We start from the raw sequence: 27,984 nt of genomic DNA, 5'->3' as shown, positions 1-27,984 counted from the left end.
TGACAGATTTTTAATCAGTAAGGGAATCAAGGGTTATCGGGAAAAGGCAGGAAAGTGGGGTTGAGGATTATCAGATCAGCCATGATCTCATTGAATGGCGGAGCAGACTCGATGGGCCGAATGGCCTACTTCTGCTCCTACATCTTATGGTCTTTTATACTCTCCTTTGCCGCATATCCCTTAATGACTTTGGTTAACAAAAACCTATCGATCTCAGATTTAAAATTTAATAGTTAATACAACAACAGCCACCATTGCAGAAGAGGATTCCAAATTTCTAGCACCCTTTTTTGTGTGTAGAAGTATCTCCTAACTTCAGTGCTAAAAGACCAGACTTTTAGGCTTTGATCCCTCATCCTAGACTCCCCTATCAATAGAAATAGTTCCTCTATCTACCCTACGAGTTTCCCTTAATATCTTGAAAGCTTTGATCAAATCATCCCTTCACCTTCTAAATTCCAGGGAATGCAAGTCAAGTTTGTGTAATCACTCGGTGTAATTTAATCCGTGGAGTTCAGGTACCCTCTGGTAAACCTGCACTCCTCCAACCCAAATATATTATTCCTAGGATGTGGTGTCCAAAACTGCTCACAGCACTCCAGGTCAAACTTTGTATGGCTGTAACATAATTCTACCCCTTTGTAATGTAGTCCTTCTACATGTAAAGGCCAGCATTCTGTTAGTCATTTTGATGATTTTTCTTTACCTGCATATGACATTTTAACCATCAATATACATAGATCCTCATGTGTCTTCAGACTTTCACTGTTTCTAGGTTTTTACCATTTTAGAAAGCACTTTGGTCTACCATTTTTAGGTAATACTTTTCTATCCATTTGCTAATTCACTGTAATTTTATGCTTCCATCTACACTGCTGATAATGCCACCTATCTTCGTGTCATCAGTAAATTTAGATTATGGGAAAGAGAACCACAAATTCAAGTCATTGATAAATACAGTGAGTAGTTGAGGCCCCAACATGGATCCCTGTGGACACCACTATCATGTCCTGCCAATTAGAGTACCTGACCATGTGTCTCCTGCATTTCAGCCAATCTCCTAACCATGTCAATAATTTGACTTCAATTCGTTGAGCTTCACCTTTAGCAAACAGAGTCACTCACAAGAAACTAACAAATGCTTTCTGCAAATCCATATAGACATTCTCCTTTTCACTTCTTTCAACACCTCTTCTTCAAAAAATTCATTCAGGTTTGTCACAAATGACCTGCATGTAGATGTTGGGTGGAAACAAGACAGATTGTGATGTCTTCCACAGCAAAATAGCCTGAATCACTCTCAGTAGAGCTTCATACCTGAAGAATGACTTACTGAACAATAAACCAAAGGTAGTTGGCATCAAAGGAATATACACCAACGTAAACCAGCACTCTAAAGAGTGTTGAGGAATAATTTGGAAGGACAATGAAATAAAAAAGAATTATAAGCAAAACCATTGAAGAGTCTCCAATGCCAAATTTATTTTATAAAACTTGAATTAGATTTTTGAGATTATAGATTGTGTACCCCTTTTAGCAAACCACAATTTGAGGAGATGTATGTACATCACTGAATGTTTTAACTATCATTATTTTTAACATGAATCTGTTAACTTTCTAACACAATTTACTCTTGCCATAGAAAATGACGATTTCAACCTGCAGCAGGCATTGCATCAGTCTGTGTTTATGTCTTCAGCATCACCAGTGCCCAGTCTGCCTCTCTGCTGGGAACAGCACAGCAAGCTATTACCTGGGGTTGCTGGAATCACTGCCAGAAAGGTAGCAAAATGGACTATTGAAGAGGTACGAAAGAAAGCAATCAATCCTTTTTTTTACAAAATTCCACTATCATCTATCTAAAATCACATGCAGTACGCACTTTGTGTGAATGACACACTTGATTATACAACACTTGGTCCATCACAGTTTATTGATAATACCCTATTGTGATACAATTGTTAGTTTTCCTACTAACATTAAGCAACTCCATAAGATGTCTTGTAAGACCAATGGGATAGGAACATTGATATACCTAGGAAGAAATAATAATCAAGAGCATCAGGTGAGTCCTTATTTCCTCCTTGTCAAAATGCCATCTGGAAAACATGGGAACATAGGAAATAGGAGCAGGAGTAAGCCATTCAGCCCGTTGAACCTGCTGCACCATTCAATCAGATCATGGCTGATTATCTACTCTTAATCCATTTTTCCCACTATCTCCTGATGTTATTAGTATCCAGAAATCTATTAATTTCTGTCTTGAACATGCTCAATAACTCAGTCGCTTCCACAGACCTCTGGGGTAGAAAATTCCAAAGATTCACCACCCTCTGTGTAAATAAATTCCTCCTCATCTCTGTCTTGAATAGCCTGCTCCTTGTTCTGAGTCTTTCACCTGATTCTAGACTCTCAAGCCAGGGGAAACATCCTAACCACATCTACCCTGTCACACACTAAGAATTTTGTAAGTTTCAATTAGATCACCTCTTGTTCTTCGAAACTCTAGAGAATACAAGCCCAGTTTCCTCCATCTCTCTTCATAAGCCAATTCTGCCATCCCAGGGGTTAGTCTGGTGAACCTCCATTGCACTCCCTCTATGGCAAGTATATCCTCCCTCAAATAAGGAGACCAAAACTGTACAGAGTGCTCCAGGTGAGGTCTCACCAAGGCTGTATACAATTACAGCAAGTCATCTTTACTCCTGTACTCAAATCCCCTTGTGATGAAGGCAAAGCATACTGTTTGCCTTCCTAATTGCTTGCTGCACCTTCATGTTAGGTTTTAGTGACACATGAACAAGGACACCCAGGTCCCTTTGGACATCAGCACTTCCCAACCTCTCACAATTTAAGAAATACTCTGCCTTTCTGTTTTTTTTCTACCAAGTGGATAACTTAACACTTATTCACATTATATTCCATCTGCCATGTTCTTGCCCATTCACTTAGCCTGTCCAAATCCCTTCGATGCCTCCTTGCATCCTCCTCCGAACTTGCATTCCCACCTAGTTTTGTCTCATCAGCAAATTTGGAAATATTACATTTGGCCCCACATTCAAATCATTTATATAGATTGTGAACAGCTATGGCCCAAGCACTGATCCTTGTGGTACCCCACTAGTAACAGCCTGCCATCCTAAGAATGATCCATTTACTCTTCCTCTCTATTCTCTATAACAAATTCTCAATCCACAGAGGTATATTACCCCCAACCCTATGTGATCTAATTTTGTTTACTAACGTCCTGTGTGGCACCTTATCACAGAATTTTAATGAGACGGAAGGAGGCCATTCGGCCCATTGGCTCACCAAATGAGCGTTATGACCTAGTGCCTTTTCCCCATACCCCTGCACGTTGTTTCTATTCAAATAATCATCTAATGTCCTCTTGAATGCCTCGATTAAACCTGCCTCCACCACACTTCCAGGCAGTGCATTCCAGACTTGAACCACACGTGCAAAATAGTTTTTCCTCACGTCACATTTGTTTCTTTTGCAAATCACTTTAAATATGTGCCCTTTTGTACTTAATCCTTTTACGGGCAGAAACAGCTTCTCCTTATCTACGCTGTCCAAGCCCCCATGATTTTGAGCATCTCTATCAAATCTCCTCTTAGCTGCCTTCTCTCCAAGGAGAATAGTCCCAACATCTCCAATTTATCCGCATAGCTGAAGTTTCTCATCCCTGGAACCATTCTTGTAAACCTCTTCTGCACTTTCTCCAATGTGTTCACATCCTTCCTATAATGTGGCACCCAGAACTGTGTACACTACTCCAGATGAGGTCTAATGAGTGTCTTATATAAATTCAGCATAACGTCCTTGCTTTTGCATTCTATGCCACTATTAATAAAGCCCAGGATGCTGCATGCTTTATTAACTGCTCTCTCTACCTTCAATGCTCTATGCACGTATACACCCAAGTCCTTCTGCCCCTGCACCCCCTTTAAAATTTCACCCCTTATTTTTTGTCTGTCCAGGTACTTGCTACCAAAATGCATCACCTCACACTTCTCCGCATTGAACTTCATCTGCAACCTACCTGCCCACTCCACCAACTTGTCTATGTCCTCGTGAAGTTCCACACCATCCTTCTTGCAGTTCACAACGCTCCCAAGCTTGGTATCATCTGCAAACTTTGAAATTGGCCCCTGCACACCAAGACCTAGGTCATTAACATATATCAGGAAAAGCACGGGTCCCAATACTGACCCCTGTGGAACTCCACTACAAACCTTCCTTCAGCCTGAAAAACATCCATTGACCATTACACCCTACTTCTATTTTTCAGCTAATTTTGTATCCATGTTGCTACTGTCCCTTTTATTCCATGAGCAATAACTTTTCTCACAAGCCTGTTGTGTGTCACTGTACCAAATGCCTTTTGTAAGCCCATGTACACCATATCAACTGCACTACCCTCATTGACCTTTTCTGTTACCTCTTCAAAAAACTCCAAGTTAGTTAAGCACTATTTCCCCTTTAGACATCCATGCTGGCTTTTCCTTATCAACCCATATTTTTCCATGTCTACTAATTCTATCCTGAATAACTGTTTCTAGAATCTTGCCCACCACTGTTAAAGTTAAACTGATTGGTCTGTAGTTGCTGGGCTTATCCTTACAAACTATTTTGAACAAGGGCGTAATGTTTGCAATTCTCTAGCCCCCTAGGGAAGACTGAAAGATTATGACCAATATCCCTGCAATTTCTACACTCCCTTCCTTCAATGTACTTGGATGCATCTCATCTGGTCCCAGTGCCTTGTCAGCTTTAAGTACCAACAGTCTATTCAACACTTCTTCCTAGTCAATTTTGAACCCTTCTAGCGACAGAGTTTCCTAGTCTGTCACCATGGCCTGGGTAGCATCTACCTCCTTGGTAAAGACGGATGCAAAGCATTCATTTAATACCTCAGCCATGGCCCCTTCGTCCACAGCTCCATTAATTGCCCCATCGAAGTCAGCTATCGTCCTTTTCTATCATCATCCTAAAACATACAATGATCACTGTATCCTAAATGTTCCCCCACTGACACTTTATGCACTTAGCCCACCTCATTTCCAAGAACCAGGTCCAACAGTACGTCTTTTCTTGTTGGATTGTACACATACTGCTGTAGAAAATTCTCCTGAACACAATCTAGGAACTTTTGCCCCTCTCCACCCCTTACATGACCACTGTCCCAGTCTACATTTGGATAATTAAAGTCCCCGATTATAACTACTCTATAATGCTTGCATCTCTCTGCAATTTTCCTGCAGATTTGTTCTCCTATGTCCTTCTCACTAGTTGGTGGTCTATAGACTGCGCTGAGCAATGTAATTGCACCCTTTTTGTTCCGTAGCTTTAGCCAAATTGATTCTGTCCTTGAATCCTCTGAGACATCCTCTTTCTCCAGAACTGCAATGTTCTCCTGAACCAATACTGCCACCCCTCCTCCTTTCCTATCTCTTCTGAACACCATGTATCAGGAATATTTAACACCCAGTTCTGCCTCCCTTGAGCCAGGTCTCTGTTATTGCCACAACATCATATTTCCACATGGCAATCTATACCTGTAACTCCTCAAGCTTATTTACAATACTCTGTGCATTCACATATATGCATGGTAACCCTGATTTAGATTTTGTTACTTTCTCTCTCACCCCGACTCCACCTATCAACTTACTATTCTCTATACTAGTGCCATCTGTCCCTCCCAGTATTTTGTGCACCCTGGTATTCCTCTCTAATATTCTATCCTTCTCCCCACACCCCTGCTGAGTTAGTTTAAAGCCCTCCCAACAGTACCAGCAAAACGCCCCTAAGGAACTCGGTCCTGGCTCTGTTCAGGTGCAACCTACCCAGCTTGTACAGCTGCCATCTCCCCCAGAGCCAGTCCCAGTGTCCCAGGAGTAGAAAGCCCTCCCTCCTGCACCATCTTTTCAGCCACGCATTCATCTGCCTTATCCCCTATTTCTGTACTTACTGACATGTGGCACTGGGAGTAATCCAGAGATCACTACATTAGAGGTCCTGCTTGCTAATTTTTTACTTAGCTCCCTAAATTCTGATTGCAGGACTACATCCCCCTTCCTACCTAAGTCATTGGTACCAATGTGGACCATGACCCCTGACTGTTCACCCTCCCTGAGAAGAATGTCCTGCAGCCACTCTGTGACACCCTTGACCCTGGCACCAGGGAGGCAACATACCATCCTGGAGTCACGTCTACGGTCACTGAAATGCCTGTCTTCCCCTAACTAATGAATCTCCTATCACTATTGCTCTTTCTTTCTTCTTCCTCCCCACTTGTACAGGTGAGCCGCTCGTGGTGCCACAAACTTGGCTCTGACTACACTCCTCTGAAGAACCATTGCCCCCTCCAGCTTCCAAAACGGAAAACCGATTGGTAAGCGGGACCTCTGCACTACCTGCCTACTTCCCTTGGACTGCCTGATGGTCACCCATTCCCTCTCTGTCTCCAGCCCTTAAACTGCAGTGTGACCACCTCTTTGAATGTGCTATCCACGTAGCTCTCAGCCTTGCAGATGAGCCACAGTGACTCCAACTGCCACTCGAGCTCTGAAACTTGGAGCTCGAGTTTCTACAGCTGGCAGCACTTCCTGCACATGGTCGTCTAGGACACTGGTAGTGTCCATGACTTCGCACATATTACAGGACACGCATTCCACTGAGCTGCCCTGCCGTGTCTTAACTCTACTTCCCTTATGTTAACTTTATTTTACTTTGGATTATTTATATTACTTTATTATATTGGGTCTAAATTTCCCTTATTCCTGGCGCTTCTCAGTTAAAGCCTTTGAACATCCAGATACACCACATTTACTGGTTCTCTTTTATGTATGCTATAAGTAACATCCTCCAAAAACTCAACACGTTTGTCAAACATAATTTCCCTTTCATAACTCCATGTTGACTCTGCCCAATCATATCATTATTTTCCAAGTGTCCAGTTATCATAACCTTTATAATAGTTTCTAACATTTTCCCACTACTGACATCAAACTAATAGATCTGTAGTTCTTCGTTTTCTTTCACCTTCCCTTCTTAAATAGTGAGGCTATATTTTCTGCTTTCAGGTCTGCAGGAACCTTTCCAGAATCTATAGAATTTTAAAAGATATTTACCAATGCATCCACTATAGCCACTTCCTTCAACCAGTGCAGCTCATCTGGTCCAGGGGATTTATCAACCTTAAGTCCAATTAATTTTTCGAGTGCTACCTCTTTATTAATATTAATATTTTCAGTTCCCCATTTTCACTAGTCCCTTAATTCCCTAGTATTTCTGGGAAATTTCCTATATCTTCCTCCGTGAAGACAGCCACAAAGTAATTGTTTAGTTTCTCCACCGTTTCCATATTCTCCATTATAGGTTCTCCTGTCTCCACCTATAATGGACCCATATTTGTCCTTGCTAATCTTTTCCTTTTCACATACTTCAAGAAGCTTTTACAGTCCTCCTTTATGTTACTCGCTAGCTGCATTTATACTCTCTCTTCGCTTTCTTTATCAGCTTCTTGGCCATCCTTTACTGGATTCTGAATTGCTCCCAATCCTCGGGTTTACCACTTTTCCTGGCAAACTCATAAGCCACTTCCTTTGATTTGGTGTGATCTTTAACTTCTTTTGTTATCCACAGTTGATTCAGCTTTTCTGTTAGATTTTTGTGTCTCCCCAAATGTATATTTGCTGTGGATCATGTAATGCTTCTTTAAATACTAGCCATTACGTGGCTAGCATCAAATCTTTTAATGTATTTTCCCAATCTACCATAGGCAACTTGCCCCTCATACCTTCATAATCTCCTTTGTTCAGATTTAGGACCCTGGTTTCAGAATGAACTATATCACTTTAAAGTTTAATGTAAAACTCTATCATATTATGGTCACTATTTCCTAATGGCACCTTTACAGCAAGATTATTGATTAGCGCTTTATCGTTAGGTAATACTAAATCTAAAATAGTCCAATCCCTAGTTGGTTCCTCACATGCTGTTCTAGAAACTCACTTTGTACATGCTCAAGGAAGTCATCCTCCATAACATTATTGCTAATTAGGTTTACCCAGTCTATGGGTGAAATTTTCCCAGAATTGCACTAAGTGCAGTAGCAGGTGAGTAAAATGGAATCCTACTCGCCGATGAAAATGATGGGTTTTTAGGCAGTATCATCCCGAGCCTGTCTCATTATTTATTCATTCCCGCGAAACATGCCATTTCATTGGCAAGCGGGCTGTCATTCACCCGCCCGCCATTGCATCACACCTGCCGCCATCTTTAAAAGGCAGCCGCCAGCAAAGTGCTCATCGCCACCAGCTCACCACTGCTGCCCAGGGGACATGGCCAGCAAAGGAAAAAAGACTGCAGCCCCAGCTTCAATGATGGGTTCCTTGAGCGACTGCTGGATGCTGTGGAGGCTGCTGGGATGTGTTCAACCCCTACTCTGGCTGCAGGATGGGCAACAAAGTCACCAACCCAGCTTGGGAGGTGGTGGCAGCGGTGGTCAGCGCAAACACCCTGCAAAGGAGGACAGCCACCCAGTGCTGCCATGGATGAATGACCTCCTCTTTTCCTCCATGGTAAGTCACTCTTTTCATCACTCCCAACTCTCTCACTCTCAAACTCATCACACACCCACAGGGCCCTCACTCACTGCCAATGCAAGGGACATCACCATTCACTCTTTCACACACACCGTCATTGTCCTCATCCTGTCCATGGGACCACTCACCACCCACACAGGCCAGCCATTCTTATCATCTGGCCCGGCAGGCATCTTGATACACTCTCCCCATCTCTATCCATGCTTGATAAACTGTCACACAACAGGAGGGAAAGATCGCAGACAGGTGGAGGGATGCTGGAGATCAAAGTTCTGACAGAATTCGAAAACAGAACCATCCAGCTGTCTGGCGATGACCAGGACCGGTCCTGTGCTGACGGTGAGGTTGCCGCTACTCTAGCAAGTGAGGATCCAGCAGTGCAACATCCATCAGACAACCATGCTGTGAGTGATGTGTCCTCTTTCACAGGCCAGTGCCCTGCACTAATTATCTCCCCTTGCTTTCATAGGCACATCTGCCAAACAGCTGCAGAGTCCATGATCCAGGGCCTTTAATCAAGCCCTGAAGAAACCTCTGAAGAGGAATCTGAAGACACCCTCCTCAAAGCCCCATCACAGCGCTCACCCACACCCTCTGCCAATGCAGAGACACATGCATCGGTGGGACCTAGCTTTAGAGTAGCCTCAGGATCACAATCTGGTGAGCACATCGCACTTTCTGATCCACAGCAGGCGGTGTCAGGGGCTTCCCAGGTCCCCGGCACTCAGGGCTGCTGGAGGTCAGAACGTTGCTGAGTCCGAGTCATATGACGAGCCTCTGGACTCCGTCATGTCACAGTTGCTGGAGTTGCAAAGGCAAGCTCGGGAACATAAGGAAGGGATGTCCGCTGCACTGCTCAAATTGCAAGGCAGGATGGAGGAGTCTGTCTGTCTTCAGGCATGACAATGCACCAAGGGCAACACCGGTAGGGTGGCGGCTGCCATGGAGACCTTGGTCCAGGATGTCACTGCTGCGCGGGCTTAACTCCATCGCTGATGCCATAGTTGGCCTCCAACAGTGTGGACGCGAGAAGGGTGCCAGGCAGTTCGATCCACTCCAGCTACCCCTTCCACTCATGGAGTCAGCCAAGGGCCCTCGGGCACCCACAGGGAGGAGGATCGGCAGGTGGACACTCCGGGGCCATCCACCCAGGTGACTCTGGGAGTGACCGGCCTATCCAAATCCCCTCTTCCTGTGACCTCCACAGCTTCAGCTTCACAGACGAGGAGGGTGACACTGCCACACAGCAGGACCCCGAAAGCAGGCCGGGGCCCTCCAAGTCTCAGCACCTCCAGATGACGCCCGCCAAAGTCATCACAGTCAGCAGGCTGCCTCCACCTCCGCTGTGGATGTTCGGGGAGTACCAAGATGTAGTGGCAGGGTTAGGAAAGTTAGGTAAAAGTAGTTGCACAACTTGGGCACAGGTGTTGATCACTTGTACATACTGTTCACTATTGTCACTAAACTCCTGAGAATGTCACCCTGCCTCTGACTCCTTTTTCTGATGAGCAGTGTTCTTGTTACTCAAATGTGAAACCTTTCTGCACAAGATTAAAGGCAGGTGCCTCAGTCCAGGGCCTCTTCCCTGTGCTCTGTGCGGCCTTCAGACCACAGTGATGGTCCAGCCTCTCACTCCCTGGAAACATTAATGATACCTGCACCTCGGCGGTGCTGGTCATTGCTGCCGGAATGTAGTGGGCAAGCGCCACAGAGTTCTCTCATACTCTGTGTGCTTTCAGCACCATTAAGGTGAGGCTGGCCCCCATCACACCAGCATCTGCGACCAGTGATGCTGTGCACCAGTTCCTGAAGGGCTGAGGTGCTGAAGGCGAACACAGCATCAGATACGTCTAAAGTTTCATGTCTGCGTCCCTGAGATGGCCCTGATCTTGGAGTGCAAGCGAGTTGCTCTTGGCCAGACAGGAGTCAGACAGTCCCGGAGGCTATGTGAAGATCTATGGAGTGCCCTCACACTGCATGTCTTCATCATCCTCCTGCAATCGAGCTACTATTAGGGTCTCCATTGCATCTCCATGACAGGAGCATTCTCACAAGAGGGTATTGGCGCTGCCATAAGCCAGACTGGAATCAAACGTTCACAACTGTGACGTGAGGATCTATGGAGACACCTCACTGCATGTCATTATCATCCTCCACAAATCTGGCAGCTATAAGGGCCTCCCGAGCGCACCTGCCTCAACTAGGCAGTGCGAGACCCTCGTCCCTGTCATCGTCACCATCGAGGACCCCCTCACCCTCATCCTCTTCGGCACTCTCATAATTGGAGGAGACATGCATCTCCTCCATCTCCTCCTCAGCCAGTTCCTTTCCCCGTTGCAGTGCCAGAGCGTAAAGGATACAGCAGATGACAACCGTGTGTGACACCCTCTGCAGAATGTATTGCAGGGCTCCACCAGACCGGCCCGTGCACTGGAACTGCATCATCAGCATCCTGGTGGTCTGCTCCACCAAGTTGCGAGCTGCTGCATGAGCCTCATTATAGCATCACTCTGCTGCAGTCTGAGGCCGCCGCAAGGGTGTCATCAGCCACAGCCTCTGTGGGTAGCCCTTGTCCCAAAGGAGCCCACCCTGCAGCCTCTGCGGACCCTGGGAAGACTCCAGGGATCTGTGAGCGACTCAGGATGTAAGCGTCTTGCACATTCCCTGGAAACCATGCGCACACCTGCAGGATGCGTTTCTGATGTTCATATACCAGCTGCACATTCAGTGAGTGGATTCCCTTGCAGTTGATGAAGTCTATCGAGTGTAGCGATGGAGACCTGAGCGCCACATGAGTGCAGTCAATCGCGCCCTGCACCTGTGGGAACCCCGAGATCAGGGTGAATCCAATGGCCCTTGCATCCTGGCTGTCCTGGTCCTGAGTGAAATGCACAAAGTTGTGTGCCATGGAGAAGATGGCATCTGTGACCTCATGGATGCATTTGTGGGTGGTGGGTTGTGAAATCCCACAGGGGTCACCTGTGGAGCCCTGAAAGGAGCCACTGGCATAGAAATTGAGCGCCGCAGTCACTTTCACAGCCGCTGGCAGTGGATGCCCTCCATGTCCCCTTGGCGACAAGTCCTGCAGTAAGTGGCAGATGTGAGCCACCAGGTCCCTAGACATGCGCAGTCATCGGCAACACTGGTTCTCAGTTATCTGCAGGAATGACAGGCGGCGTCTATAGACCCTGGGTGTCGCTAGGCGCCGACCAGCCACGACTCGCTGTCGCTCCTGGGCAGCGTGTGCGGGAGCCCCTGTTCCCCTTCTTCATGAGGTTGCTGCTCTTGCCTTTGTGAGGCCAGGAGCCTCAGTCACTCTCTCCTCCGTCTCTACGGTCTCTGTAGACCATCAGGTAAAGAGCTAGATCACCGGGATCCATAATCCTGGTGTGGTCCTCCAGCATGAAAAAAAGAGGGAGATGTGGTTTACATGGCTGTGCTTAGCACCTTTCCTGGCCCTGTGTGACTGCCCCTTAGTGCTTCCCGGAGAGTGCTGTTCACCCATCGGATGGCCAGAGATCAGTGTGCTGCAGGCTGTGCTGTCAACCTGTGATGGTGGGGACACTGGTCCAAACTGGGACGCTGAGATTACAAGGGGCTGTGAGCCCTTCCAGCAGTGACTGCTACATGGCCAGCATTGTCGAGGAGATTGTACAACGTGTGCAGTCCAACTGCTCCTCGGTCCAATAAAGTGGCGGCGGACTCGCAGTCTGTGCTGGGGGTAGGGGAGCACAGGGGGCGGGGGGGTAAGGTGTGGAGCACATGGTGGCACTTTGGTGCCTCCGCGATGCTTGCATGTGCGGGCAGGCTAGGAACCCGAGCCCAATCATATCACTGTGGATGCGCCTGATCTGTGTTAGTTGCCGAGGCCTGGTCAGTTTATACAGGTGCCCCTAATGCGTGGCCATTTCCCTTGCTTATCCTGCCCCCCACCTCGATTGCCTGTGCGTGCGATGTAGCGCCAGGACAGCACTTGACCGCCCACCCCACTGACGGTGGTCAGCTCCAAGGCTGACCAGCACTTGCCCCTGGACACCCCCTCCTCCGAGGCCAGGCATCCGTTGCCCCCACCCCCTGGCGCCCCTGAGGCCTGTAAACAATGGGTGAGCTGTGGAGAACACTGCTGCTCACTCACCTCAGTTCCCCTAAAGTCAAGGTCGCCAAGTGCACGCCTCCTGCGTGCTGTTGTGAAACACGTTGGCGTGCTTTCCCGCCGACGTGGACGGACGATACGGTGGGGTTCCAAGAGCCTGGCGGGATGGCCTTTTAATTATATGCTGATGTATTACAATTAGCTCCCCGCTAACCGATGGTGGGAAACGCGGCCCCTTCTAGCGGGGTCGGAAAATTCTGCCCTATATGTAAATTGAAGTTGTCCATCATTACTGTATTACTCATTACATGCAGCTCTAATATCCCAATTTATACTGTGTCCAACATTACCACTACAGACGGTTGCCCTGTAAACAACGGCCACCAATGTTTGCTGCCCCTTTCTGTTTCTTAGTTCCACCCAAACTGATTCTACATCTTGATCCTTTGATCTAAGATCCTCTCTCACTAATGTACTGATCTCATCCCTTATTAACAGTGCTACCCCATCTCCTTTCCCCTTTGCCTATCCTTCCTAAATGACAAATATTCCTGAATATTCAGTTTCCAGTCCTTGTCACTCTGTAACCACGGTTCTGCAATGGCAATTAAATCCTACCCAATGACTTCTATTTGTGCCTTCAAATCATCTACCTTGTTGTGAATGCTGTGTGCATTTAACATTGTTCCATATTCTGATCTTGTTTGATGCTTGCCTTTGTTTCACCTGCCTTCTAATTTTACTTCTAATTCAGCCCTCCAACCTGAGCTTACTTCATGAAGTTTATTGTTTTAACTGACAATTTTCTGGCTTTGGGCCAGCTGCATGCCTCAAAGAAGCAGGGGGTAAATCTGTGGCAAAGCCACAGTCTGATGTCATTGTCTTAAAATCACATGTTTGAGTGACTAAGGCTCTCACAGCCTTATCTGCAAAAACTATTGGCAGGGAGGATCTTGACCAGAAGAAGCCCAAGCAAGAATATATATATTTTTTTTAAGTTTCTTGTGGACCAGGGAGAGCAGAAGTGCACCTGACTGTACCACATTCAGTTTTTGTGCCTTCCCGGCTCATCTCCGCAGTCATTCTACGCCGCTTGTCGCTCACTCAACTTTCCAGGGACAATTCTTCGAATGCCAAGTAGTGGCCTGCAGCCTTGCGATATCCCATTCCTAACCATCAACTCTGTCATCCCTGACGGCATCAGGCAGGAGCCTGTGGGGAAACCTTGAAACGAATTAAGATCATTGGGCCTAATGGCGAAAGGTAGGGCAGACAGATTGTCATCAACTTCATCCATGCACCCCACTGATGCCCAGCCTAAGTTAAAATAAGGGCTTAGTGTCTGAATTTGACTTGCTTGAACAGTTTTGCATCAACTAGTCCAAATTATAATTAAATGATTAACCTTTTTATGATGCAATATAAGCTACTGAATGAATGAGTTAAAATTTTCTTGCCAAAATTATCAAGGAGGAAGTCAAATCATGAAATAAATCATAGCTAACATTACTTTCTCAACATTTATGATACAATTATTATCATAATCTTAAACCATAAGTGTACTCAAGGTATTCACAAAGAACAAAAACTCATCATAGAAATTTAAGTCAAAGTACCTTTTTAATGACATAATGAGTTCATTACTGCTAATCAACTTCTCTGGCACTGAAAATTAACAATTACATAAGTGAACACAAGAAATAGGAGCAGGCGTAGAGCATATGCTCCCCCATTCAATAGAATTATGGCTGATCTTCAGTTTCAATGCCACTTTCCTGCCCTCTCCCATATGCCTTGATTTCCTGAGAGACCTGTCAAGTCTCAATCCTTCAACTTTTAATTACAGTCGAAGAGTTTAAAAATGTAACATTTTAATTTTTCACATTAGCCAGGATTTTCTGTGGCGGGAGCCATCGCGGGTGGGAACATAAGATTTGGTAAGCCAGGCAAATCCATTGACTTTTGGCCGCACTGGAAAATTCTGGCCACAGGTGGGGCCGGAAAATCCTGGCAATTTTGTTTTTAATTTTCCTTCCTGTCCCTCTTTTTTTTCTCTCTCTCTCTCTATTTATCCAATCCTTCTTTCCCTCTCTTTATTGATTTTTCTGCACCGTTTTGACATTGAATTCGCCCACTCTAACTTCGCTTTCAATCTTTACAGTTAATTTCACAATCCTTCAATCTGATCTGCTAAGGAGATGCACAGTTGCTTTCCCTATTCACTCAGGTCCCAGATGCCCTGATTCCCTTGCTGTGCTGTTATCTGCACACACTTTCAACAACCTGCTCAAAGGATGAGAACATTCAAAGTAAGCTAGTTGCAACAGCAGTGAAATGCATCACACAAAAATTGAACAAACCTAAATGTGCTAAGGGCAAATCTAACTTGTAGCACATGCTGTTAGATATTCTGCTGCAGCAAAAATTGGCATTTTTTCTCACTTATTCATCTGACTCATCTGAGTGATGATGCACTTTGTTGCAAGGTTTTATTGACGGTACCTTCAACAGACACATGTCAAGCACGTAATTTTTAATTACTTGAGAAAAGCTGGATATCCCTATTGCATTCTTTTTACTTTGTGCAGTTTTTAAAAAGTTGTTGTAAGACCATCCACATAAGGATTAGGTCCACTCAGATCTAGTCATGAAAAGTACTTTCACATTTTGACTTTCATTGTCTTGTGTTTTGGCATTATTTGAGGAATGACCTTTCTTTAGGCTATCTAGGGATTTCTTAACCCTTTTTTCAGTCTTAAGCTGTGAGGTACCTAACTCCAGCCGTTAATTAGAATCAGCTGCTAACACTGAAATACATTTGCCCTAAGTGCTTGTTAATTTTGAACATTAACGCTGTCGCAGAGTTCAGGTTGTTACAAACTCAATTTCTTGGACTTTTCTGGCTTTTTTTCTATAATCTGACAAAATATTAAGTCTTGCACGTAATGTGCGCTTCCTATTGGTGTCGAGATTTACTTCCTGTTGCACTTTTCCCATCACTCTGTTCATATTTTGCTGACAACAGCCCTGCACTAATGAAGCTGCATACCCTCTGCTCAACAGAGACATGGGGGATTGGCTAATAACTAATAATAGTCAGAACACTACATATTAAATGTGTAGGTATTTGAATATTCGTGCCTTTGTTGTTAAAGTTCAGTAATATCTAGTTGCTATTTATTGTGAAAGTAATGTGTCTCTGATATTATTCATAGGTATCTGAATTTATACTAAGTTTACCAGGTTGTGAAGAACAAGCCAAAGCATTTAGGCATGAGGTAAGCTTGAAGCTGTTATAAGAAAATAAATTTAAATATTGCTTAAATTCCTTTTTTTATATATAAAAAAGAAAGGGATAAACAAGGAAAAGGAATGTCATCTCACATCTGTCGGAATAGAAGGATCAACATTCCACAATAATCATCCACTTGATTAGGTGACATACTTTACTTTCCAAATACTTGCCATTTTGGATTGATGTTCTATCAAATAACTACTTAGCTAACATTGAGAATTTAACTCAGTCAAAACCGATTCACTTGCACAGAGTTAAAATCAGGCCCTACATGTGTGAACAATAGCAAAATACTCAAAAGCTAATGCTTTCTATTGTCACATATTGTGAGGCTAGCCTAATAACAGTGACTGCACATCAAAGTAATTCATTTTATATGAAATGTTTTGAATATATTGTCAGGAGATTTTTTTTTAATTAATGGGAAAAATAAGATTGTTCCAAGTTATTAAATTTTGTGGAAATGCTCATAAAAGCAACTCAAAACTTCTAGATTTATATTCTATTTAAAACAAAAGCATAGATCAGTTTAATCTAGCTTATTTTAAAGATGATGTTGGTATGGCTGCAAAAGACAATTATTTGTTAAATGAAAAGAAGCAAAAAATAATTGAATAATAATAAACGTCCATCCCTTTTTACTCGCAAGACAGATGAGTTCTTTTCAGTGTGCCAGTTTTGATGGGAGAAAAATTGGAAAATGGTGTTGCTGATTAAAATTAGATGGTTTACTTAAAAACAATGAATTTACCTCAGTACAATTCGTGGCATCTCATGTGGTTTTCCTAATTTTCCAATATGAAACTGAATGAATTTGAGAATGCTGAAATAGTATTTCTGCCCTTCCTCAGAGTTCAGCAGGATTGTTACAAACTCCATTTCTGGAACACCTCTGGGCAGTCTACTACAATCTTCTAGTAATACATTAAGTCTTGTATGTGATGTGTACTTTTAGTAGGCATTCCTTTCTGCTAATGAAAATTCCCCTTGGCTTAAAAATGACAAGAGTAGCATAAACAACAAATTTAAGTACTAGCAAATCTCTTATATCGTTGTTCACAGTAAGATACGTTGTTTTGTAACAAAACAAAGCCATGTAGGGCATAGCCAAAAGCACTAATTTATGGTTACTATGAATCACTTTGTTTTTCTTGCTATATGTCATACAACAGTAAAAAGAAACTATGGGCAGGATTTTTGGCTTGGCGGGTGGGCGCGCGCCCGACCTGACCGAACGTGAAATGATGCGCGATGGCATTGGCCGAGTGTGCCGACGTCAACGCGCAATCACGCCATAGTTCGGTCGGTGGGTGCATGCTGGAGCCGGCAACATGCCCACCGCCAACTTAAAGGCCTATTAAGGCCATCAAGTTATCAATTGTGCTGAATCTTTCACTGCCCGTTCAACCTAACGGTTGACGGGCAGGCGAAAACGCCAAGCAACCTTTGCAAATTTTTGGAAACCTCATCCATGGGCGGGATGAGGTTTCCAAAATCAAATACAAATGAAATAAAAACTTTAATTTTTAATTAAAAACATGTCCCTGCTCATGCGACAGGACATGTTTCATTAAATTTTGTGCTATTTAATAATTTTTTCAATATATTCTTCATTTTCCTGTGGCAGCTCCAGGCCTCAGGGAGATTATTCAGCGCTGTTTCGCGCAGGTGAACAGCAGGAGTAGCTTTTGGCCCCTGTGCTCCTCTACCTATCCCAGTGCTCCTAGGAGGTATTTCCTCAATGGCTAACCTCAGTGGTTTGGGAGGTGGAAGGCTGCTGAGCTTCCAATGAAGGCATTTCAGATGGTGGGCGACCTCAAGCAGTGTCTTGATGTGGACAGTATGTTCCAGCTGGCTGTGTAGCATTAACATGGGAACTGGCAGGGTGGGTGACAAGGGAGCAGCTATGCTACTGTGAGAGGACAGCAAGTGCATTTTCTGTGGAGTCAGTGCCACTGTCCGGGGGTTATGATTCCATACTCCTGCAGCTATGTGAGGTGCTCTGAAGGCCCTTGTCAACACTGTAGTAATTTGACCTTTTCAGGCCCTGTATTTAAACAAGAATGGTAAATCCACTGGAACAAAAGAAGAAAGACTTATATTTATGTAGTACCTTTCATGCTTTCAAGATGTCCCAAAGCACTTTGCAATACTTTGGAATTGTACTCATTTTGGAATGCAGGAAATGATATGGATGAGGATTTTGGTTGGTGATAAACTGAGGCAAGGAGCAGTCAGCTTATGGAGGTGGAAATATGCAGTCTTAGCGATGGTATAGCTACGTGATTGGAAGCTCATTGTCTGAACCTGAATCAGAAGTTGCCAGAGCAAGGGGTGGAACTGGTGGCTAGGGAGCAGAGTTTGTGGTGGCTGTCAAAGGCAATGGCTTTGGTCTGCCCAATATTTAGTTGGAGGAAATTCCTGCTCATCCAGGACACAGTCTGATAACTGATAGATATTGGAGGGGTCGAGAGAGCCGGTACTGATGGTCGAGAGCCACAAAAATTCATAATGTAAATAAGAATCAGCAATTTCATGGCGGGAAAGCAATTTACTTATATTTTACAAGGTGACAAATAAATTCTAAAATTGTGAGGTCCCATGTCTTTCACTATCAACAACCTTAAATGTTTTAACCACGTGCAAGTTTTGTGATATTTTAATGTGTAACAGTGGTGGAAAATCACTGACTTATGTAGGCTATAATAACTATGGTAAACATCAGAAACAATGTCCTGGTCTACCTGTGAACTGTGACATGAAAGATAATTAAAGATAAAAATTTAAAGTGCAAATGATCTTGGTGTGTAATTTGCATATAAATATGGTAATTATCAACAAGAAGATGAGGTAGTTAATTATTAACATTGCTCTCGTCTGTTCTAAGTGATGGATTCCAGAGAATATGTGCTATTGTCTTGTCAAATATTTTGACAGAGAATTTCTCATCTATGTAATTAGTTTCATTTTACTGTGTGCATAATCTATCTCACTGGGGAATGGGTACAGTTTTTTAATTGCACAGATTTGCCAGTCCATCACCCTTAACCATTGCATGCCCAGATATATGGTATGTTTTGTGCTAGAATAATGAAGTACTAAATAGATACTGTTACATTTAATTCAGATTTAAGGCAGAGGTTTAGAGGTGGTGAATATATTATAAATCACAAGTGCAAAGTTCAAGTGATTAATGAATATCAACAGAAACTGAGCATTAGCCTCTTTATTTCACTACCAGCTCTTTGCTATTCATACTGTAGCATCTAAGATCCATTTTCAGAAAATAGTTTTGGTTTTTTTTTTATCCCATTATAAAATAGAATGTCTTAGCTGTAAAGGTAATAAAGATAATGGGCGTCATTTGCTATGTCAGGGCATCTAGCATCAAATGCTATTAGTAAGACATTAGTTTTACTTTATGGTGCGCATAATCTATCTCACTGGGGACATGTACTATAGACCACTAAATAGCTGAAAGGAGTTAGAAGAGCAAAAATGTAGGCAAGTTTGAGTGCAAAAACAGGGCAGTAATAGTTGGAGACTTCAACTACCCTAATATCAACTGGGATACAAACAGTATAATAGGCCCAGAGGGCACAAAATTCTTGAACTGTATTCAAAGGAACTTTTTAGCCAGCACCTAACAAGCCCAACGAGAGGGGGCGCAATTCTACATTTAGTCTTCGGGAATGAAGCTGGGCTAGTGAATGAAGTAGCAGTGGGGGACCATTTTGGAGATAGTGACCATAATACAGTTAAATTTAGTATAATTATGGAAAAGGACAAAGAAAGAAAAAGAGTAAAAGTTTTTGGGGGAAGACAAATCTTACAAAGCTGAGAGGTGAACTGGCAAAAATGGACTGGATACAGCTACTAGAAGGGAAAATAGTGTCCAATCAGTGGGAGGCATTCAAAAGCAAGATTCTACAGACACAGCTTAGACATGCCCCCATAAAGAAAAAGGATGATACTGCAAAATCTAGAGCCCCCTGGTTAGAAGCATACAGGCCAAGATAAAGCAGAAAAAGAAAGCTTATGACGGCCACAAAAAGCTTAATACTGTAGAAAGCCTAGAGGAGTATAGAAAGTACAGGGGTAATGTAAAAAAGAAAATTAGGAAAGCAAAGAGGATTGGAAAAAATATTGGCAGATAAAATCAAAGAAAATGCAAAGATGTTTTACCAGTACATCAAGAGCAAGGGACTAACTAAGGAAAGGGTAGGGCCTATCAGTAATGTGTGTGGTAACTTGTGCGTTGATGCTGAAGATGTGGACAGAGTTCTCAATGCATACTTTGTCTCTGCCTTTACTAAGGAGAGAGATGATGCAGTCATGCTAGTTACAGAGGAGGAATATGAAATATTAGATACAATAAGCATAGCGAGAAAGGAAGTACTGTAGGGACTGGCATCCTTGAAGGTGGATAAATCGCCAGGGCTGGACGGATTGTATCCCAGGGAGGAAATAGCGGATGCTCTGTGGATCATTTTCCAATCTTTGCTAGATATAGGCGAGGTATCAGAGGATTAGAAGTCTGCAAAGGTTGCACCATTATCTAAAAAGGGTGCAAGGAATAGCACAGAAAATTATAGGCCAGTCAATCTGACTTTGGTGGTGGGAAAATTAGTGGAATCAGTTCTGAAAAACAGGATAAACTATCAATTAGGCCCAAATTGATCAGCGATAGTCAGCATGTTTTTGTTTCGGAAGACTGTGTCTTACTAACTTAATCAAATTCTTTTGAGGAAGTAACAAGGAGGATTGATGAGGGTAGTGCAGTGGATGTTGTCTACATGGATTTTAGGGCATTTGGCAAGATCCCACATGGCAGACTGGTCAGAAAAGTGAGATCCCATGGGATACAGGGGAAGGTGGTGAGTTGGATTCAAATTTGGCTAAGCAACAGGAAACAAAGGGTAATGCTGATGGATGTTTTTGCAAATGGAAAGTGCTTTTCAGTGGCATCCACAGGGCCAGTGTTGGGGCCTCTTGCTGTTTGTTGTATATGTTAATGATTTGGCCTTAAATGTGGGAGGCATGATCAGGAAATTTGTGGTTGACACAAAAATTGGACGTGTACTTGATGGTGACGAGGATAGTCTCCAGAAAGATATCAATAGTTTTGTTGAGTGGACAGAAATGTGGCAAATGGAATTCAATCTGGAAAAGTGTAAGGTAATGCATTTGGGGAGGGCAAACAAAACAAGGGAACACTCAATAAACAGGAGGCTATTGAGAGGGGTTGAGGAAGTGAGAAACCTTGGAGTACACGTCCACAGGTCCCTGAAGGTGGCAGGACAGGTGGAGTTAGGTGGTCAAGAAAGCACATGGAATGTTTTCCTTTATTGGGTGAGGTATTGAATACAAAAGCAGGGATGTAATGCTAGAGCTGTGTAAAGTGCTGATTGGGCTACAGCTGGTATTTCGTGTACAGTTCTGCTCACCACATTACAGGAAGGACATAATTGCTCTAGAGAGAATACAGAGGAGATTTACAAGAATGTTGCCAGGGCTTGAAAATTGCAGCTATGAGGAAAGATTGGATAAGTTTTTCATAGAACAGAGGAGGTTTAGGGGTGACCTAATTGAGGTGTACAAAATTATGAGGGGCCTAGATAGTGTAGATAGCAACAACTTGTTTCCCCTAGCTGAGGGGTCAATTACCAGGGGACATAGATTTAAGGTGGTTGGTAGAAGGCTTGGAGGGGACATGAGGAAAAGCTTTTTCGCCCAGAAGGTGGTGGATGTCTGGAATTCACTGCCTGAATTCGTGGTTGAGGCTGAAACGCTGAACTCATTTAAAAGGTACCTGGATCTGCATCTGAAGTGCTGTAACCTGCAAGGCTGGACCAGGTGACCAGTTGCTGGAAAGTGGGGTTAAAATGACCGTCTAGTTTCTTTTTGTCTCTTTTTTTGGTCGGCACAGACTTGATGTGCTGAATGGCCTCTTTCTGCGCCGTAACTTTTTTATGGTTCTGTGGTTCTACTAGGTTACATATTTAGGTTTTTAGATTTTTTCCATGGCAAATTGGTGAACATTGCAGTGAGGCAAACAGGGCATCTGGGACCTGAATGAACAGGGCAAGCAACTGTGCATGAGACCGAAAGAAAAAGAAAAAAAAACTTACATTTTAAAAATCTTCAACAGCATTTAAAACCTGAAGGAAGGAACCTGTGGGGGTGGGGGTGTGGCAATGGCATAGTGGTATTGTCACTAGACTAGTAATCTAGAGACTCTGGGTAATGCTCTGGCAACCTGGTGGAATTTAAATTCAATTTAAAAAGTCTAATGGTTAGGGTCGATTGTTATAAAAACCCACCTGGTTCACTAATGCCCTTTAGGGAAGGAAACCTGCCGTCCTTACCTGTGACACTTATTGGCCATCACTATCCCTGGATATGTCCTATCCCACCGGCAGGACAGACCCAGCAGAGGGCACAGTGGTATACAGTCAGGAGGGAGTTGCCCTGGGAGTCCTCAACATCGACACCAGACCCCATGAAGTCTCATGGCATCAGACCAAACATGGGCAAGGAAACCTACTGCTGATGATACCGCTGATGAATCACTGAGGGTGGCAAGGGCGCAGATTATACTCTGGGTACATGTGGCTCGGTAGCACTACTACTAACTGAGCTGGCCGAGTCCTGGGTCTGTGGTCGCCCTAAAGGCTGCTATTACTCGGTCTGTGGCAGCTGGGAACTGACAAGAGGGAAAAACTTACTTGACCTCACCCTCACCAACCTGCCTGCCGCAGATGCATCTGTCCATGACAGTATCAGTATGAGTGACGATCACATAGTCCTTGTGGGGCGAAGTCCCACCTTCACGTCGTGCTGTGTGGCACTACCACCGTGCTATTTCAAACAGATCTAGCAACTCAAGACTGGGCATGCATGAGGCACAGTGGACCATCAGCAGCAGCAGAATTATACTCTAACACAATGCCTCATGCAATGGCATATAGCCCACTCCACCATTACCATCAAACCAGGGGATCAACCCTGGTTCAATAAAGAGTGCAGGAGCAGCACCAAGCATACCTAAAAATGAGTTGTCAACTTGGTGAAGCTATCACACAGGACTACTTGTGTGCCAAACAGCATAAGCAGCAAGTGATAGGCAGAGCTAAGCAATCCCACAACCAACAGACCAGATCTAAGTGGCAGTCCTGCCATATCCAGTCATAAATGGTGGTAGACAATTAAACAACTCACTGGAGGAGGAGGCTCCACATATAGCCCCATCCTCAATGATGGTGGAGCCCAGCACATCATTGCAAAAGATAAGGTATTTGCTACAACCTTCAGCCAGAAGTGCCAAGTGGATAATCCATCTCAGCCTCCCCCGGAGGTCCCCAGCATCACAGACACCAGTCTTCAGCCAATGCGATTCACTTCATGTGAAATCAAGAAACGGCTGAAGGCACTGGATAATGCAAAGGCTATGGGCCCTAACAATATTCCGGCAAAAGTACTTGTGCTCCAGAACTTGCCGCACCCCTAGCCAAGCTGTTCCAGTACTGCTACAACACTGGCATCTACCCGACTATGTGGCAAATTGCCCAGGTATGTCCTGTACACAAAAAGCAGGACAAATCTAACCTGGCCAATTACCACCCCATCAGTCTACTCTCGATCACCAATAAAATAATGGAAGAAGTCATCAACAGTGCTTAGCAATAAACTGCTCACTGATGCCCACTTTGGGTTCCGCCAGGGCCACTCGGCTCCTGACCCTATTACAGCCTTGGTTCAAACGTGGACAAAAGGGCTGAACTCCTGAGGTGAGAGTGTCTGCCCTTGACATCAAGGCTGCATTTTACAGAGTGTGGCACTAAGGACCCCTAGCAAAATGGGAGTCAATGGGAATCGGGGAAAACTCTCCACTGGTTAGAGTCACACCTAGTTCAAAGGAAGATGGCTGTGGTTGTTGGAGGTCATGGACAGCTCGAGGACATCACTGCAGGATTTCTCAGGGTAGTGTCCTGGGCCCAACCATCTTCAGCTGCTTCATCAATGACCTTCCTTCCATCATAAGGTCAGAAGTGGGGATGTTCGCTGGTGAGGTTCAGCACCATTCGTGACTCCTGAGATACTGAAGCAGTCCATGTCCAAGGCTGTGGAAGCTCAATCACTGAGCATGTTCAAGACAGAAATCAATAGATTTCTCAACACTAATGATATCAAGGGATATGGAGATAACACAGGAATGTGGCGTTTGAGGGGTACGTGATCTAATTGAATGACAGAGCAGGCTGAATGGCATACTCCTGTTCCTATATTCCTATGTTGCATTCACAAGCTGACAGTCATGAGAGCACAACTCACCACCAAGCTTCCCATGAGCACCTAAGGAGGAGGAAGATGAGAAGGTGGAGGAAGGAAGGGAGGCATACAGAACATCATTGTACCAGTCAGGCTGTTCGTGAGCAACTTACTATACGCTGACTCCACTGAAAACATCCCCAAATTATCATTGCTCCACAATTCCTGACCTTTCCATCTCTCTGCTCAGGCCAAAAGCCTGAAATAAAATATTTCACACAAAAATTCCTGTAACTGCTTTTTCCAACAACATTCCCAATAATGCAAGCAATACAGAACTATTCATCCTTGCGCTTTTACTCTGTATCTATCTTGCGGGGACTTTTGCCTGGCCTGGTTTTCCTATGCAATGTGACCCCAGTGGTAGAAGGCTGCTGATTTGCAATGGGGGATACTGCAGACGTCTTTGCTGAACACCCTCGAGGAGCTCTGGACCTTAAGGTCCCAGTTTAGGACAGCACCAACTTGGCATAGGTGGCAGCAATCGGGCTGCCTGGTGAGAGGTAACAGCAGGGGCACTGGTGGAGTGGCCATGATGCAAGCACGAATGCTGTTATCCTGCGAGGATAGCAAGATTCTGCACTATGAAGCGACTGCCATTCCCCAGGAGCAGTGCCTCAGCAATCCCAGTAATCTGTTGGAGCACAGATTCCTGGACTGCTGTGAGAGCCTGCATTCCCTGTTGAGCGCTAATATCTGTAGCCATGGTGGTAGCAGTCTGAGCGTGTTTGACAACAAGCATGGATCTCATGACCTCAGTCTGACCTTCCAGTGCAACACAGACTTTGCGTGGCTTCTGCCTGTGTTACATTGAAAGTTGAGACATTGGCCCATCAGGTGCTGCATCACAGCTTGGCCCACAAGTATTCCCATGGAGTTGACCATTTTCATGCTGGGAATTCCAGGCTCTGTGTAAAGCCCTGGTGCCCATTTGAAGCCAGACTTCTCCGTGCTCCTTGGTTGTGACAACAGGCTCTGGCAGGCCTGCCAGTGCACCAAGCACTTGTGCGTGCATGCTGAAACCTTTTTCCTGTATGCTACCCCATCAAAATCCTCATCGGAGTCCTCTGCAGCAAAACTGGTCTCTGCGACCTTGCCCTCCAGGGAGCTGAAACGTGCTATCTTTTTCCTCCAGCCTTGCTGCAACTCACTCATGCTCTGTGACTCACCACATGCAGATCCCAACTCTATACTAAAGTATGTGAAATGCCAGTATCTGAGCTGGTGGCTGCGAGTGTCAGATCAAGTCATGGTGATCCTTCATCAGGATGTCTGCTTTTCTTTATGCCCTTCATCAGGCTGCATTATCTAACTAGGCAGTAGATCTTGGGTATCTGAAAGTATAAATGCAGAAGCAGTGTTCAGGGTGGAGGGAAGGGGAGTTAGGTAGAAAGCAATAGGTGCAACCACAACCTCTGAAACAATACTACGAGCATGCATAAGGGAGTCTCTGGACCTATAGGAACCGGAATCTGCTCTTCTGCATGACAGTGGTTTGTTCAATTTGATTTCAAATATGGGTGCATATTCTCCTGTAGCAATCCTCCACTTTACTGAAAAGCTTTCTCAACAGAGCAACCATGGTAATATTGAAATTTCTGTGTTGTCAAGACATTATCCAGTACCTCGCTCTGAATTCTAAAAAGATGTAGGATTACTGGCTGTTGAAGGATGAATAAATTGTGGCAGTTCCCTGCATATTGGGCACTGATGTGCAGAAATTTATGTTTATAGTTCCACACTAATTGGACATTAAGGGAGTGAAATACTTTTTGGTTGACTTAGTGGTGTGTGTTGACAGGAACTTGTAAAGCTACATGAGCACAATCTATTGCTCCAAGCATTCATGGAAACCCAGTGAGCTGATTAAAAAATAATTGCCCGCTTACTCATTTGTCTTGCTACTCTATCAGATGTCAAATCTAAGCTACCCTAGTGAACAGGGCATTTATAATTTGACTTATGCTAGAATGGACACCAAATTGACCAACTGGCAGCAGTCACCTGTTGCTAGCGAACAGGAAGTCGAGCACAGTGCTAACTTTCAGAGCCATAGTAAGCACTGTCCTAGCTTTGAAGTTTTCAGATCTCCCTAAAGGACAGAGCAATATTATTCTAGAGTTTTGGGGTGAAACCATAGGCTCTTAATGCATAAATCTTAATATTTTCAAAAAAGACCTGGGTCTGTACTTTTTGATGACTGCGTATCTGCTGAAGGCTTTGGGACATCTGTGGTGCTGCCTTGTGAGCCTGGCTTTCCAGATTGTCTCTTGTGCTTTTTCCTTGTCTTCCAACATAAAAATCATAAATATGGGAACCCACACTACGAAAGCCATACTGTAGTCTTGGGTAATTTTTTTGAGGGAAATTCCCAAAACAAAGAACAGTCTTGAGGGAGACGCCCAAAAACAGCTTGGAGATGCAAAAATAAAGTGCAAAATGTCTATTCAAAGTAAAGGTGCAACTCCTTAAAACAGCACTATGAAACGCAAACAATTAGCCTTTTAGAAATCTAACTAATGCTGTATGTTTGCCCATTCATCAGCAGGATGACTTTACCGGACTTTAGGTTTTAATGAAACATAGAATAAGAATATTTAGGTTCTCCATGATTGAAATTGGAAAAACAGAGGAATACGAGAATTACTGCATAACAGTAATAAACCAGCAATAGTACATATTCCGGCAATAGTACTGAAGACTTGTGCTCCAGAACTTGCCGCGCCCCTAACCAAGATGTTCCAGTACAGCTACAACACTGGCACCTACCTGGCTATGTGGAAAATTGTCCAGCTACGTCCTGTACACAAAAAGCAGGACAAATCCAAACTGGTCAATTACTGCCCCATCAGTCTACTGTCGATCGTCAGTAAAGTAATGGAAGGGGTCATCAACAGTGCTACCAAGCAGCACTTGCTTAACAATAACCTGCTCACTGACGCCCACTTTGGTTTCTGCCAGGGCCACTCAGCTTTTGACCTCATAAGAGCCTTGGTTCAAACATGGACAAAAGAGCTGAACTCCCAAGTGAGGTGTGTTATGACCGTGCAGTTGGTACAGCTGAGTTATTTAAAAGTCCAAGAGGGAAACTTTAAACAACTGTCATAAACTAAAATTTTAAGTGTTATGTTTGAGATGTGACTCTAAATGCAGAAATCAGACCACCAGTCTTCGAGGTTTAACATTAAACTAAATGAAACATTTTATTACTTTACACATGACTACAAATTACTACTATCATATCTTATAACAAATTCCCAAACTAATCTCCATTAAGGCGACAGCAACTCACAGACTTAACCAGACACCAGACAAAGCATTTTCACCTTACGAGTTCAAAATGAGGTTCTTTTCACTTTGGAGACAGTTGGAGGTTTACAGCTGCTGTTGATGTGAGATTGCCTCTGCCCTGCGCACGCAGAGTGTGAAGTTATGTCTAGCACCGCTCATTGAATGTAAATTCTCATTGTATCACCAATCTCTGAACTGAACCTCTCTAACAATAAAACCCCTTTCATAGCACCAATTTTATTAGTAATATAAACATATTGCTTGGTATCTGCTAGATGGGTGTCAGTTTTCACCCCACTTCTTGAATGCTCTTTTCAAAAAATGCAAATACACTCTATCCCTCTTACACATCAAACTAGCAC

General features: G+C 44.1%; 1 protein-coding gene across 3 annotated transcripts in view; it reads left to right on the top strand.

The window, feature by feature from the left end:
* Positions 1–27,984, top strand: part of l3mbtl3 (L3MBTL histone methyl-lysine binding protein 3) — a 182,673-nt gene that overhangs the window by 145,570 nt on the left and 9,119 nt on the right. For all 3 annotated transcript variants that reach the window (XM_078542122.1, XM_078542123.1, XM_078542121.1), the window contains 2 exons: positions 1,643–1,806; positions 15,921–15,983. In XM_078542122.1, coding sequence (XP_078398248.1) covers positions 1,643–1,806; positions 15,921–15,983 — 227 coding nt within the window. The remainder of the gene's footprint in view (positions 1–1,642; positions 1,807–15,920; positions 15,984–27,984) is intronic.

Source organism: Cetorhinus maximus, chromosome 5 (assembly GCF_964194155.1).
Source record: "Cetorhinus maximus chromosome 5, sCetMax3.hap1.1, whole genome shotgun sequence".
Lineage (NCBI taxonomy): Eukaryota > Metazoa > Chordata > Chondrichthyes > Lamniformes > Cetorhinidae > Cetorhinus > Cetorhinus maximus.
Note: the sequence above shows the minus strand (reverse complement) of the source record. Positions and strands in the feature narration are given on the sequence as shown.